Source organism: Apus apus, chromosome 6 (assembly GCF_020740795.1).
Source record: "Apus apus isolate bApuApu2 chromosome 6, bApuApu2.pri.cur, whole genome shotgun sequence".
NCBI lineage: Eukaryota > Metazoa > Chordata > Aves > Apodiformes > Apodidae > Apus > Apus apus.
The window spans coordinates 26,643,463-26,660,011 of NC_067287.1; the positions used below are offsets into that span (position 1 = coordinate 26,643,463).

General features: G+C 37.5%; 1 protein-coding gene across 3 annotated transcripts in view; it reads left to right on the forward strand.

Moving 5' to 3' along the window:
• Positions 1 to 16,549, forward strand: part of PARD3B (par-3 family cell polarity regulator beta) — a 390,939-nt gene that overhangs the window by 175,420 nt on the left and 198,970 nt on the right. For all 3 annotated transcript variants that reach the window (XM_051623713.1, XM_051623715.1, XM_051623716.1), the window contains exons 9-11: positions 1,213 to 1,352; positions 2,152 to 2,280; positions 13,958 to 14,143. In XM_051623713.1, the coding sequence (XP_051479673.1) occupies positions 1,213 to 1,352; positions 2,152 to 2,280; positions 13,958 to 14,143 (455 nt within the window). The remainder of the gene's footprint in view (positions 1 to 1,212; positions 1,353 to 2,151; positions 2,281 to 13,957; positions 14,144 to 16,549) is intronic.

Here is a 16,549-nt window from a genome sequence, read left to right on the forward strand (position 1 = left end):
TCTTTTAAAGATATGTTTAAAGATATACTCTGTTCTGTGTTATCCAAGAAGCTGACCCCAGATTTACCTCTCTTTCTCTTTATTTTCTACAAACGTTTTCTTTCAATTTATTCAGCTGTCAGCAGGCTGGATTTTGTGTGTATATCTTTAATTGCTGCTCCATGCAGACGTCTGTTTTTGCATGGAGTAATAGGTTTATGCAGATCCCAATTAGCATTTCTGTTTTCTGTTTAATTCCTGTCTCCGGTTTGGATGAGTGTAAAATCTGATGCTAGAAGTGGCCCTTTAAAAAATTGTCATAACATTCTTTTAACACATAATAAACATAATGAAACTGTAATTTCTTAATTTTTGTTATTTTTTAAATTAAATCAGTAATTTTTACTTCTGAAATCTTCAACTTTGTGCTGACAAAATCTGCTTTAGAATTTTCCCAATTTTAGATGTAATGCTTTTGACTTTGAAATGGTAATTAATATTTTTAGAAATTATGGGCATATGATACTGATATAATGATAACTCTGAGAACTCTCACATTGGTAGCAAATCTCCTCCATATAAAACTATCTTATGGACCCTCCTATTCCTGGGTGATTGTGGTGACTCATAAGCAATTCCTGCTAATATTGATTTTACTCTCTAATTGTTTGTTTAAGCATTCATCTATTAACACTTGAAGTTGTTTATTTCCAAGCAACAAACAACTTTGCCAATGGAAGCTTTGAAATATCACCTGTCCTTAACAGCATGCAGTCAGCAGTTTTTGCATTCAAATCATGTGACATTTTCCACTCTTAGCAGGTTTTACTGAAACCTGGTGAAATTATATTTACACTTCTAAATAAACACTTATGATTGCTCTGATTTGTTTAAAAGACTATTGACATTAATGTAAAAGGCTGATACTAAAACCACCTAGAGAAAGGTGAATGCTCTAAAATAAGAGTTCTCACTTGTTTTGTATTATTTTAGCCTATTGAAAAGTATTTCCATCTCTAGCTGTTGCATGAGAATTTGAGCACGTTCTAACAGTGATAGAATTCTCTAGACTGTGCAGAAAATAGCCTGATGTTAACATCTTTTTGTTTGCCTTTTTTTTAAACAAGCTAACCTGAATGAATGTCTGTGATGTGATACTGCTATTGTTTGCTTTTAATGATCATCATTTGGTTGCTGAATTTTATGTTGGGAGTTCTTTATCTCACCTTCTAGGTCTAGAAGGACTTGGTTTCACTGTGGTTACCAGAGACTCTTCGCTTCATGGTCCTGGTCCCATTTTTGTGAAGAACATCTTGCCAAAAGGTGCAGCAGTAAAAGATGGTCGTTTGCAGTCAGGAGACAGAATCCTGGAGGTTAGGATAAACTTCCATTGTATTTGCACTGAGTATTGATCACTGGTTTTGGCATAAATATTTTGTTTCTTTACATGTGCTACTAATGTATCGAATTAAATTCTTGACCCCGTTTTTGGTTTTAATTAAAAAAAAAAAAAAGCCATTTCTACTGGCTTTTGTACTGTCAACAAGTATTTCACACTGCAATGTGGAAAACTGTGCATTTCGCAGGGGTCCATGGGTAGTTTGAGGAAGGAGAATCTGGTAACACCTCGGTTGGTTCTTAAATCAGATATGTTTTGTTTCTAAACTGAAACATTTGTCTTTCCTCTTCAGCCATATCCAAAAAATCTCTAGTTAATAGCGAGGTGGTTAAGTGCTCATTTTAAGGCAATATTGATCAGATCAGTCTGGTTTAAAAGTTTCAGGTATCTTGTAAGTTACAGTCATGTTAACTGATGGGTTGTTTCCGCCTACAAATCTAAAAAAGCCCTTAAGGCAAAGAGTTCTATTAATACTTAGGTCTTGCTTCTGTACTTTTTAGCTTCAGAGTGTTAGTAATTAAGCCTCACAAACCACCCCTGCAAGGTGGGTAAGTACTACAGACCTGCTGGAAGAGATGGTGAAAATGAGGGGAAAAAAGGTTCAGTGTGTGTGCAGGGCCAGAGGGGGAAACTGTGGGAGTTGTTGCTAATTCTTTGCTCTCAGTCACTGAATGACACCTGTGTTAGGTGAGGGGAAAAAAAAAACAAAAAAACAAAAACACAACCAAAAAACAGGCATACTCACAGATCCTCTGTTCTTTTGGGCCTGGTAGGTGAATGGACGGGACATCACTGGCAGGACCCAGGAAGAGCTCGTAGCTATGCTGAGGAGCACAAAGCAAGGGCAAACTGTCTGTCTGATTGTGGCTCGTCAGGAGGAGGCCTTTCTACCTCGAGAGCTGGTAAACTTATTTTTCCCTGAATTTTTCCTGAACATATTTCAGGTTTTAAAACTAGTCCAAGAAATAGAAATGAATGGTTGTTGGTTGAGAAAGCCAGTGAAAAGTAATTATGTAAGGCTTGTGTTTGAGAAGTATTTATACTCACATTTAATTTTGATGGATAGTTGATTTTATCTACTTCAGATGCAATTCCATGGACTCTGATTTTTCCTCCCCAAAATTATGTCATAAGCATAACTCACAAGGGAATATTATAAATTAATTTTGTAACTGTGATGTCAAGCGTGACCAAAAATGGATTGTTCTCTTTTAGAAAAGCAACCAACTCTAAAACAGAAATTTAAAGTGCATGTCATGAGTCCTACAGCTTATCAGGATCAAACTGGTGGGGTGGCTTCCCCCAGGAGATGCATCTCATAAGCCAGATGCCAAACAGGAGTGGTGATGAATAAAATTCCAGTGCACTCCTCACAAATTTTGGAAGCAAGCTTTACTTTGGCTGATAATCTCTGACTACATAGGCTCTTGTATGTTTGATTTTTGCTCTGTATCAAGTGCTTGATTTTAATTTTTTGTGTTTTTTTGAAATGCTGGCATGAAACTGTGTTCCCCTTTCTGTCACATAGAGGAGGACTACATCAGTATAGAAGTGCTATCTGATGCATACTTGTTTCCTCTCAATGAAGGTCATCTCTTTGGTCGCCTCTTCCTTATCTTGATTTATGGCTATACTTGACCTTTCATTAAGAAGTTCTCAGGATAAAGGAAGGACAGCATTTCCTGCTTTTGTCTCATTTTATCTCCTTGAAAGAACACAAACTGCCTTCATTCTTAAGATGCAGCCTTCTTGCTTTTCCTCTCCTATAGACTGTTAGCAGAATCTTCTACCGAAATCTTCCGTTGTGTCTCCTCACAAAACAATGCTAGTAGTTTATTGATGGAGGTAATGGTGTCTGTGGTAGGATAAGAACTGGAGGGGAGTTCAGATTCTCTCATGTGAGCCTTTCCTCTTGTGCTGCTGGTGTCCACTTTTTCCTGTAGCAGAGCAACTGTGAAGTGTCCTAACAAAACTGTTTTCATTTTCCCTTTTTTACTGCGTAACCTTTGAGGATAGTGGCAGAATATTTTCAGCCCTGTAACTGAGTATTTGCTGTCAGTGCTTCCAAAAGCACAGTCAGTCATTGTGGATACTGTTTAGTTTACTCTGAGCTGTAGAGTCATCTGTGTGGATTGGAGGGAAATTTCTGATGAAAGTACTAAACTATCTATTATATTTAGGATTTCTTCCACCAGCTCTTCTAAAACACCAGTGTGTAAGTATAAAAGGCTGGAGGAATCTGCAAGCTATTTATAAATTTCACCTGCCACAATTGCCTGCTATTAATTTCTAGCCCCTACAGCAAGGATTAACTACCTTTCAAAAGGTGACTGACTTATGACTGGGATGATTGAAATCCAGAAAGTAGCCACATTTATCCTGCTGGCTTGACCTTTGCTCAGATTGCTTCCTCTGCGAAAGAATGATGCACAAGTGATGGCTCTCACTGTAACAGTTGATGATATGTGAATTCTAGTACTGTTCCATGTTTCTTGTTATCCCAATCAAGTACAATGTGATACAAATGTGAATTACTGAAATACATTAGACAGTGTTACGGAACAAGCCCTTCTAAATTAAAAAGCCTTTCAGCAACATCTGTTTGGTAGCTGATGGCAAAAGTGTGGGTTGCCATACCACTAAGCTAACAGATGTTGATAATAACACATTGCTTGTTAGAATTCATGAGATGTCTGAGAATAGTCTCAGCAAAGATTAAAAAATAATAATGATTAAAATTGGTTTAGCTTTTTTGTTTGTTTTTAGTTTTAGCCATGATATTACATTGGACTAATCCTCTGCTACCTCAAAAAGTTGCAGTGTTGTTTTGATCAAAGAGGAGAAAAAAGACAGCACTTTAAATGTTTATTTTTTAAAAGAAAGGTGATGGATAATCCAGTATTTTTCAAGGACAGCTGTAACTGAATGCCTTGACTATGTAGCATGTGTGCAAAGTTTACCCAAATACTTAGGGGTTTTGTTAATGCCTGGCAATAACAGGGTAATTGCTTTAAATCAGACTGGTTCTTGATTTGAGCATTTATCTGGGGACTGTAATCTGATAAGCTGTTTGTTTCCTTTACATTCCCTGTTACCTATTGGAAGGAAAAGGAGAAGGACCACCTAGTAAACACAGCTTCCTGTGGCAAAGGTTCCTGTGCCTCTGGAACTTGGACCCGATAGAGAACATGCACAAAACAACATTTGAGCATGTTGCTCCACTAGAACTGGGTTCCTACATTGATTTCTGGAAAGAATTTGAGAGCTGAATGGGCACAGAGGAAATAATGTAACAAAGTGACAGAAGGTGGCATTTGGTTTTCTGGATGTCTAATAATACAATTTGACACTGTCTCTTTAACGAAGCTGTGGTTTGAAGAGAGCTTGGTCTCACAAATATTTCATCTGCAGTAAGCTGAATGAGAGCAGAATTTGGGGGTTATGATTCTGTGATCTATGCTGATAAACTGCTAACAAGTGGAAAAATATATTCAGAGTAGCAAACCTTTACCACACCAGCCAGGAGAGATGTGATATGGGTGAGGATGAGTCTGTCTTGCTAACAGACATTATTAAATTATATGTAGCTTCAGCTACACTAGCCCATCCAACATCTGAGAGTTGTACAGTTAGATTGTTTGCAAATAATTAGGGAACAGAACAGAAACCCTGATATTTGTAGTATTGTTACTGCTTTAAAAAAAGAAAAGGAGGATCTAATGAGATATTTATTTTTTTTATTGAAGTAGTTCAGTGCAGTAGAATTTGGACCAACCACAGGCTGCCCTCCTTATTATCCAGTTAGCCAAATGTTCCCAGTAATTCATGCCAGCTGTTGACAATGTTACAGCTGAGTAAGGAGCTGATTCCAAAACTCTGGGGAAAATCTTGATTCACTTAATTACCACTGTCTACAGAGTGACCAGTGATTAGTGCATTCCTTAAGGTGCCTTTGGGTTTTAAACTGTGTAACACTGATTGCTTTCTAAAGGATGGTGGGTATTACAAAGAGAAACTGGCTTAACTGAACAGGTTTATATTTTCCAACTACTATCAAAGTAATTGGAGTAAAGCCACATCAAACTGTGGCTACCATTCTGTTGTGTTTTGAAAATAGTGGTTTGATCGTGTATATTTGTTGCATCTTGCTTTTCGTCTGGGAAAGCAGGTGTGATCTGAAGGTGCAATTTCTTATAATGATTATATAAAAATAAATTACTCCCTCTTCTCTTTCTTTATCCCCACACTGTTAAAACAAGCAAAGCTACTTGAATGAGAACAGCTCTGTATGTAAGTATGTATATAATGTAGTGGCTGATCTTTAACTCAGCATCTTTTTTGCACATGTACTATACAGGGTAGAAGGAAGCAGGCTGAGGATAACTTCAATTAAACATCTCTTTTTCTGTTTACCATGGGATTAACTTTTATGTTTCAGTTAATTCCTTCCAGTACCTTAATCTTCTCTGTCTGAAGGCGTACTAATTGTTTCCATGAAGTATTGTCCTTTTTATTTTTAATACTCAAAGCTGATTTTGTATTATTTCCTTTTAATTGTTGGGGGGTTTTATGTGCAGGAAATAATAGATAAAATTTCAGCCTAGTCTTAACCATTTTTGCACCTGTTTTTGTAGGCCAAACCAGTGATTCCTGTGCTTAATTAACCAGAAATGGTCAAATAATTTCATTCACAAAATGATTCCAGCAACTACCTCTTCTCTGTTTTGCTACCTCTATTCAAAGTGAGAAGAGTCTGATGGGGGAAGGTGTGTGTGGAAGAAAGATCAGTGTATATATTGGATTTTAATAACATATACAAGATGCAGTTCTTGAGTTATTCTGCATAATGAAGAGAAGGATATTGTGAATACACATAGTACCTGTCATCTTGAATAACTTCATAAACGGTAGATTTTTTAAAGTCCTGTTTTTTCTAAAAAGTTTTGAATGAAAGTGTTTAATTCTGGGCCTGTAGTTTATCTAGAACAGTTGAGAAATTAGTGTAGGTTTTGTCTAAGCAAATGTATGTTTTTAGAATGAAAACATTGTGTAGTGCAGCTCCTCAAAGGTTTTCAGCATTCATTATGTCTTTGAGAAGTTCATTATAGCCTAGAGTTCTGGAAACTGTGTGCTGAGGTTTGTTGAGTAGTTGCTGTGCTCATTATAGAAGTCAGTAAGAAATTACTGTTTGGAAGGAACATAACAGTCTTTCCTGTCACAGTGAACTGCAGGTATGGCAAAAAGTATCTCTTTATCCCAACTTTTGGGGGGACTCCCTTATTTTCCAAAGGGGAATAAATTGGTTGAATACTTAACATATCTTTAAAAAGTGGTTCCTTTTTTCTTTAAGCTAAGTCTGACAATTTTGCAATGGTAGAGTAAGTTTTCCTATGCTGAGAAGCACCAGTACAGCTACCAACACAGCAAACGTGTTTCCTGTGCTTTTCCACCTGACAGTGACAGTGACAGCCTTTTCAAGACCACAGAGACATTATTGCATCTCGTCTCCTGTTGTGTTCTCCATTAAGCCCATCAAAGTGTTATGATGAAGTAATGATTTATCTTTCACATCCCACTCTTCCTATTTTCCTGCAAATGTGAGAAATCTTAAGAGTGGTCTGAAAGCTGTAGTCATAACACATTGCCTGCAAGAACCTCTGATGGTGCTCTGCCTGCTGGTAAGGAAGAAGCTAGAGTGGAAGCAAGTAAGGAAACTTAAGTGTAATGTTACGCATACCGTGGCATTGTATTTGCTTACAGGATTTCTGCCCAAAACTTCTAAATTGAGGAACCCTACCTCAGAGCATTGGGAAATAAAAACTGTTTACTTAATAGCATCAGTCTCAGCTCTGGTGTTGCGAAACATTTGGGAGCCCACTTTATAAGATCAGAAGTATCTCTGCATCAGAACAGAGGCAAATAAAATCTGACTTTTAACAGAAATTGAGTCTTTATACATTTTAGATGCTTTTACCCAGATTTGCATTTCATAAAACCAAAGTATATTGGCAGTTCTTAAGTATTGCTGGTAATTGTAGTGCCTTGCCATTTACAAGGATCACCAGATTTATTCCATATATTGTATGAAAATTTTTTTAAGTCTCACTGCCTTAGAATCCATGAAAAAAGTTTTCCTAGGCTTACTTTATGTAAAACATGTGCATGTGGTATTCGAAGCAGACATGAGTTACACAGAACTTATTGCTTTGTTTATCACCTCTTTAAAACAGTAACCAATAAATTGAGTAAAGAGTTTGATTTGTACATCACAGCATTAGTGGTCTGTTTGCCTGGAGTATATTCTGAAAGTATACAGTAATGGCAATCCTTAATTCACCCTGAAAACACCATGCAATCTTCCACCTTCATACCTGATAAGATTTTAGGATCTAGGTGGTAAGGTATATTAACTGCATCAGGCTTCACCTCACTAAGGTGCTTAAGCACGTGGCTAACCCCATACATGGGATGAAAAATGAGTGTTTTCAGAGTGGGACATACCTTGATTGAGGACCAACTAGTTAATTTGTTTCAATTTGCTACAGTTATGTAGCCTCAAAGGTTAAGGAAGACTTCATTTTTAAAAACTGAGTAGCAGTGCCATAACAGATTACAAAACTCCTTTGCAAGGACAAACCATTTCCTTGGGTCAGAATTACTGTGGAATCTTGAGGCATGCCAAGAAAACTGGATAATCTCCATTTTTGAAGCATCTTGTGACATCAGATGGTAAACTGTGAAATGCAATGGATCTGCCTTGGGTAAAGAGCTAAATCTAGTTTTGTCAGTTTTGAAGTTGTAATTCCAGAGAATTTTCTCTATGTCAAACCAGAACCATTCTATCTAATACAACATAAATTTGTAGTGTACTGTGATAATGTAAAAAATATCCAAGTACGGTACAATTTATCTCTATGGATGTGCTGTTGGCTTTTTTTTTTCTGTCTTAGCAGGGTGTGCCATTAGTGACCACTTAGTTTTTATTGCATTATGGAATACAAATGATTTTTAAAAAGCCAATATAAAAGCATCTGTCAGAAATGCTAAAGATTACTACATACAGCAATGGCTTGAGTTATTTACTAGATTGTGACAAGATTATAGAAGTGCATTAGCTTTGAGTATTATTTTGAAGAGCATAACTTTATATCTATTGCAAAATACAGTGTAGATTTTATAGTGAGTGAATACTGATCTATCTGCGAAGTATTTCTTAATTGTGGCTAAGCTCTTGGAAAGAACATAGAAAATAGTGCAAATAAGGAAGTAGCTTCTTATCAAGCTTTTCTGGCAATAATATTTATGTGGTGTCACTATTTAAATGTTGCTCTTTAACTTTTACAGGTTTTTGCAGAAAATAATTGCAAAAGCATGTAAATGTCTTATTTCCTTCATAAGCCTTTGAAAATAACCCTCCTGGGTCTCTTCCCTTTTGCTCTCAGCTCTGAATGGCACTCCAGGGAGTTGGCATCTCTTATCAGAAATGAGCAGCTAGGCAAGGGGCAGACAGCATATTGAGAGACCATAATAGTGTGTTGGTCAAGGGCATCAGACAGGTACTGAAAGGTCTCTTGTTGTGTTAAACAAATGCTATTTCCTTCCTGGCTTAAGTGGGAGCTACTTTTATTTATTTTATTTTTTTTTGTAAGCTTCTCTTTTGGCAAGAGAACAATAGGGATAAATAAGGTAACCTTTCCAGTGAGACATATGCATTAGATTATCATAAATCCACAGATCAAAAGTGCCGTGGTCAATGAGAACAGGCATTGTAAGATTAAATAAAAGGACTAATTGAAAGTGGTGTCCCATGGTAGACAGAGGAGTGACACAATATTGAGCAGATATAACCATAGGCTAAGTTGAAAGGGGAGGAATACAATGCACAGTACTTTTTTCAAAGGTTGCAATTCTGTTTGTACTGATGATTGAGCAGGTTTTGTGTGTTATGGGAATAAGAGAAAGTGAAATGTATATTCTGTCTGGTCTGTAAAATACCAATAATTTGTTGGTGAGACTTGATTATGTACCTGTAGGTTTTTCCTGGGCTAGAAATATATTTATGCTGCAGCTCATTTCATTCAGTCTGTGTTTGAGTGAATTGAGATTCTAGGGTGATCTTGAGGTGAAAAGTATTTCTAGTAGAATTCAAGGTCTAGTGCATTAGAGTGGACTTCTTTTACCAGGCCATAATTCAGATGGTGGTGGTTGTTCTATTGTAACCTATTGATGTCTTGCAATAATGTTTTAGCAAACTCAGGGAAACAGAAGCAGTGGGAATCCAGCTCTGTGAGTCACTAGCAGCATTTAGTATTCATACCTGCATATTCTAGGAACAGGAAACAGCAATTATTAAATTAGATACCCAAATGAAGTAGTTAATTGATGAGCTGTTAACTTAAGGATGACTGGAGCTCTTTGTGGTCGTAATTGAAAAGGCATTTCTTGGGAAGAGCACTGTCACCAGGATAGTAATTTGAAACCATTTAGCGAGTATAGGATGAAAATAAGCTTCTAGGTTCTGTTCATCCCTTTTTATTCCTCCTCTGTTTTTCTCCTTTCTGCTGCTTCTCACATTCTCCCACAAAGAAAAGGTATTTGCATGAAAGAGCCTCGATTTGAAAGACCAACTACCCGGCATTTGCTGTCATGGAGTAGCAAACGAAAATTTTAAGGGAATAAAGACAGTTTATTTGGTCTTAGAGTCAATTCGTCATAGATTTGTAGATGTGCTTCTTCTTTCCTGTTACCCATCCCTATGAAATCATTAACATGTCATTCACCCTCCCTCATGGGTAACAACTTTTTGATAGCACTATTAAAGTTCTGCATTATTTTTAAATCAACTTTTGCTGGATGTTCTTACAAAGCTGAATATAAATAATGAAAAGGCAAAGTTTTTGAGATAATTGGACAACATTGAACAAGAAATACTTGTGAAGGACTTCTAGGAAGATTAGAGTGTTCTGGTCCTCCAGTAATAGGGGAAAGCAGCTTTTTTTTAGTCTTACATTTACTAAGTTTTATGCGTGATGAAATTAACTGTTTCCCAGAGAACTGTAGCAAGCGAAGTGGTAGTCAAATGTTACTGATTCCGAATTAGGTACTAAGGAAAGCAGAGAAAAACAAAATGCTGGCAAAAATTTACTGTACTCGTCTGGTGTCCTGCTGAATACATCTTAATGTTTGATAGATAACGCATCCAGGCATGCAGACAGTGATCTGCTAGGTTACTTAACAGCTAATGCACAGCACAGTTGTGTTCAAGACAGTTGGGAAATACTATAGAACACTGGACAATTCTGTTCCTTTTTTTATTACTCTGCTATTAGCCATTAGAAATTTGACTAGATTATACGGAAAAACTGTGTAATACTATTACTTAGTATGTTTATAGTGTAAGAGTTCTGGTGACCACCTAGTCAGTCTTTTTCCCCAGCTACTGAGGGCAAAGGTTTTCTTTGTGACTCACCAACATTTCCTTGCCTGCTATTTAAGAGACATTTCTGTTATCAAAAACTGCCTGCAAAGAAGAAGGGAAAAAATGCTACTGTAACTGCTTATGTGCTTTGAAGACTATTATTGTGTCCCCTTTTAGGCTTTCCCCCCCTCCCCAAGATTAAACAAGTTTATAAGATTGCTGACCTCTGGCATCCACCCAGCTAGTTTCTTGAAGCCTACAGCAGAGCAGTGTTGCTGCAGGGCCTGTGCCTGTGTGCCCAAGCTGCAGAGGAGGGGATGGCAACCTGCCTCCTACAGCCACCACTGCACCAACACTGCCAAGGCCTTGGGCATGGCAGGGGGTCTGTGGCCTTGGTATCGGTGTCATGGCTCAGTCAGCGACAAGAGTCACAGTACAAATGAGAATGGTATTAATTAGAGGGCTTGACTCAAATTCAAGGTAGACTCATCTGCCTAGTTTATTTTCACGTATTGTCTTGAGGGACATGTATAGATCCTGTTGTCTGACACTTTTTGCAAGTTTGTGTTAACAAATGCATGAAATGCTTATCCTGAAATCAATGTACACCCTGGAGTTAAAGTGAAACAGGTAAGATGCACCCGAAAAGGAAGCCAACAGAAAAAAAAAATATTTTTTTCTTTATAAAAATACTGTGCCACATTTTCCTTGAAAATTTTGTTTGCTTTTTGAGATTGTTTTGTTTGGGTGTGTTTTTTTTGCAGAATAATAGCCTTTCTGCCAGGGCTCACCTTCAGCCATCCCCATTAAAAATTGATCTGAATGTGATAAAAACCCAGTTTTATATGAAGTCTGTGTTTATACTGAGATAACACTACAAAGCAATTTGCAGTTTGTAACTGCTCTGGTGAAAGTAGACTTGGGCACTGGGAGCTTTTATGTCCTGTGATAACAACCCCCCCCTCACTGCTTTCCTCATGGTATTGGAAGACTAAACCACAGTACTGACATACAGAATAGGGGAGTCTGGTGCAGATGTCACAGGTTGAAGTGGAAGAATAGCAGCAGCACATGGGAACTCTTTGCCTAGGGGGACAAAACAGACTGGACTGAAGGACTGCAGTAGGCATCACAAGTCTTGGACCTTTGTTCTGTCCAAATCTGGACAGGATGTGCCATTTGGGTAGAGCTCTGATCTAAGAATTCTAAATTGACTGATGAGAATATGTGCATTTGGAGGGGGGAGGGGGGGGGGGGCAGGGAAGACAATGAGCAGAAGATCTTTCCTCTAAAACCCTGAGAATGTTAAATGCAAAATGTTTGTTAGGCCAGTAGTAGTGAGTTTTTTCCTTACACTGATTCTTTTGAAGGAGGTCAGAGCAGAAGTGTTTACAAATTATCATTCTGTATTATTCATCGTAGTAAATATAAGTTTAAATAGGTTTGAGGGGATTAGATTCAGGATGTCCCTGTATCCATAGCTAAGAAGTAAAACTGACAGATTTGGAACTGAGAACTATCTACTTCTCATGAACAAAGAGAAAAGCACAAATGAGTAACACAGGTACTAGAGATGAGTGCTGGCATCAAGACAATTGTCAGTGTAGGTGCTATGTCATTTTTATATTTGACAGGCAAATTGTGCTGACTTAATGTAATGTAGTTACATTCCAGGAAGAATTTCAGCACAATGCATACTGGGATTGAGGTTTATAGTCCTAGTTCTGGCTCATGCAATTCCTCTCTAGCCAGTAGCTGCTTCTCATTGGTGAAAAGGCATCTGAAATAAATTGAAGTATACTTAGTGGTTACTGTTTCTAATTTTTGTGTTGCTTCAGGATACTAATTTCTGCTCTTAGCTCTGTGATCATATTTCTTGTTGATCAAACAACATAAGAGATTCATATGTGGGACTACTGTTACTGCTGAGAAAACATCTGTCCTGCTGGCACCTTTGCTGACAGTTGCATTGATATTGCATGTACTGCAGCTTAGGTCCTGGAGGTGATCCTTTCTTAGGTAAAAGGAGGATTGGCCCACCTACTGCACTCCTCCTTGCGTGTGGCTTCTGCTTGATAATTTAACATAAGATTTTGACAACCTTGGAAGCAGTTCCCAGTCATCTTTTTCCACTCATACTTGTCTCTTTATTTCATAGGGGTTTTTTTCTAATAATTTTTTAACGCTACTGTTACAAATAAAAGAAAGTGTCCAGATGACAAGAAACATACATTGATTTATTGTCTTAGAGATATTTGGAGATGGAAGAGTGGAATAAAATCAGATGCATAAGATGCATAAGATCTTTTCCACTAATCCTTTCATGAACACTTTACTCCATAGTAGGTCTCCTTGTTTTATTTCTGTAGAGCACAATTATAAGTATTTCAGGCAAGAATCTGATTTTGTTCAATTTCGTTATTCTAACCTGCTTTAAAAAAACAACTAACAACAAAGCAAGCAGCCCCCCAACAACAACGTGTGACTCTAGAAAAGTGTAGATACAATACACAGTAAAAGAAAGTTCTGTCTGATCTTTGCTGGTTACAGATACATAACTTGCCAATCTTGTAATCAGCAATCTAAGCTGGGAAAAATCTTGGGATCAACATCTATACCAGAAGGAAAAATAAACCAAATTTCTGTGGAATAAAAGTATGTACAAGGGAGTTAGTGCAGAATAAGTTACTGTGTTTTTAATTCTCACCCTTGCTTTTGTAACACCAACTTCCCTCTATAGACAGGTTTATGGATGAAACTCAATTTTCAGAGGGAAACGGGATAGAACAGTGCAACTATCATTACAGCTCGTGAGCTGTATGGAAAGATGTTGAGAGTTTTATGGCTTACTTTTGCTATGCAGATGTGTTTAAAATAAACGCCTTTTTTATATTCTCCTGCCACATCAGTTTTATTTTGTCTGGAACTAAGGTATTTTATCTTCTATTTATGCATATTCTGAGGTATCATTAAAAATAACATTTTAAGCTAGATCATGTGACGAAGTATCAGCTAAATGCATTGTTGGGTTTAAGGCTGCTGCTTCAGGTTACTTTCTGGAAAAGAGAACAATATATTGTTGTATGAACCTACAGATACAACTACTTTATGTATTGTCTCTGCCCTCTTTACACCCATATTTTCATTCTTTTCTCCAACAGAAGGGAGAGCCAAACTGCAGTGTTCTTTCTCCAGAGACCACAGAGCAGCTGACCTTTGAGATTCCTCTGAATGACTCTGGCTCTGCTGGACTTGGTGTGAGCTTAAAAGGCAACAAATCTCGGGACACTGGAGCTGATCTTGGGATTTTCATCAAATCTGTTATTCATGGAGGTGCTGCTTTTAAGGTATGGAAGGAACACATCAGACAATGATTGTGTTACAATTCTGACGTTTCTTTGTTGAGTACTGAGTCTCACCTGATAAGCATCCTAGAAATAAATACCTTTTTGTCACTCATTCCTTCAGGTGATCTGTAAATCTGCTAATGTTTTGTCCCAGCATTCTGGTGTTGTGTATGGTACACTTTGCCACAAGTGAATTGCTGGTAACCTTGAGGAGCATTTGGATGCTGCAGAAAATTAGGAAGGTGGAGGAAGGCTAAGAGTGTGTGGGTACAAGGAATGGCTGCCTCTCAGCTTCCCCACAGCCCACAGAAGGGCATGGGAAGGTTGGTGTGCTACTAGACTCAGTGACAAAGAAGTTATGTGTGTACGTTTATCATCTATGCACTGCTTTTGGTCCTCCCAAAGTGACACAGGCAGACCCGTAATAAGCAAGTGACAAACTTTTTAGAAAAATTAGAAATTGACAATTCTGTGAGGTTAAGGATTATGTGTTTCGTTTATGCTGGAAATGAAAAAGCTTAGCTCATCGGGCTTTTTTATTCAAAATACTTTTTACAACTGTAGTAAAAACACAACTTGCCTGAGCCTGGCATCAGTTGTACAGAAGTTACAAATTGTTTCTGAGATGGATTGAATGGGTAACATTAAATTTGTAAACTACAGTATTTTAAACTGTTCTGTACCCTCGAAGGACTATGCAAGGACTGTTGTACATTTTTAAGATTAAAAAGTATTTTAATTCTTTTCTAATTCTTAGGAAATCTGTTAAGTGCATTTTTTTTCCCAAATAAAACTTGAAAAAGGGGAACTTTCTTGAAATTAGAAACAAAAGTCTTAATCTTTCAGGGCTAGTATGTTTAACTGTTGTGAATTCATAATGTAATTTTTTTCTCTTGAGCTATCTCAGCAATTCCTGACAGTCCTCTCTTCTATAAAAATACCTTTTAATTCTGTGTATGTAAATTTCTCTACTGACATCAGCCTGCTGAGTAAGACAATTCACAGCACTAAAACTTTCATGACCATCTATTTACAGAAGCTGGTAAATAGCAATAATCAAGGATTTAGCTTTGATATGAATGTTTAATACTTCCCTGCTTCTATTATTTCCTTGTCCTAGTCCCAGAGTTATTTCAAAGCTCAGACATTCTCCAGGATAACAGCCACGTACATGCAGTTGAGAACAGCATCTGTGGTTAACTCAGGGTTAAATGACAAGTGAGTAAGCTTCTCTATATGGTATATATCAGAAAGAGCTAGGCACGATTGGCCAAATTAGGCCTGGATAAACTCAATTTATGTGCATGTGTGCTAAAGAGTGCAACTCATTTTCCTGTGAAAATGAGGGTGACCTCCTTGTGTTCCCAGCTCTGTGTTCCCTCAGTAATTGTCCACACCAGTTGCTGTGACAGTGTACGTTGCCACAAATAAACTCATTGTTTTGAATTGCAAAGCTTGTGGAACCATATTGTGGCAGCATTAGTGGGATGACTACCTGACTTGTCACATCGTAGACACGTAAGACAGCTCTGTCAAGCTCTGTACATTTACCACTATCTATTCTCCCACCATCACCCCAGAGCAGAACCTCTGTTCTCACACCAGAGTAAATGGGACACTGATAAAATTTGTCAGCATGACTAGAACATTATTTTGCCTTGTGATAACCTATGGTCCTGTGACTTGTTCTCTATTCAACCTTGTTATAGCCCTTTCACCAATAAGAACTGTGTAGTTATAAATCTGCTTGTAGGCTCCAGAACAGATGAGATAGCAGCTGAGGCTCTAGCTTCAACCAGAACTGTTCAAAGAATCTTTCTGAAGTGTTTCGTACATGTACCCATAAAATGCAGTCATGGCAATGTCTTAAGAACCACAGCTTTCTGTTGCATAAGCATGGAGAACAGCTGTCTTTCTCCTGGCTAATGACCTTTGTATAGAACAAAACATCATCAGTGGGTATTAACAATAAGATTTCTTGTATGAAGTTAAAAAGTGTGCAGATATTTGTACATAAATATTTAAAGATGTCCTCATTGTCCTTATATGAAGTGTTTTCTTGTTCAGGTTTTTACATAAAAACTTTTCTATCCAGCTGGTTGTTGTCCAGAGAATTTTCCCATATGATTCATTGTAACTCTCTGAAACAGAGTATTACGGATTTAGACATGTGCATTTGCTTTTCAGCGTACAAAGTTTTCCTGAGAAACTATCACAGGAGGGAATCATAATGCTCACTGACATGAGAATTCTCTCACTATTTCTCACTTCTGCATTTAGAGTCTGACATTCATTCCAGTTTTGTGATATCATGTTAATATAAGGGGGAGCTTTATCCCCTTGTCTCTACAGTCACTACTTGTCTTCAAAAGAAATCATGTACTATGTTGAACTTCAACACGTTTG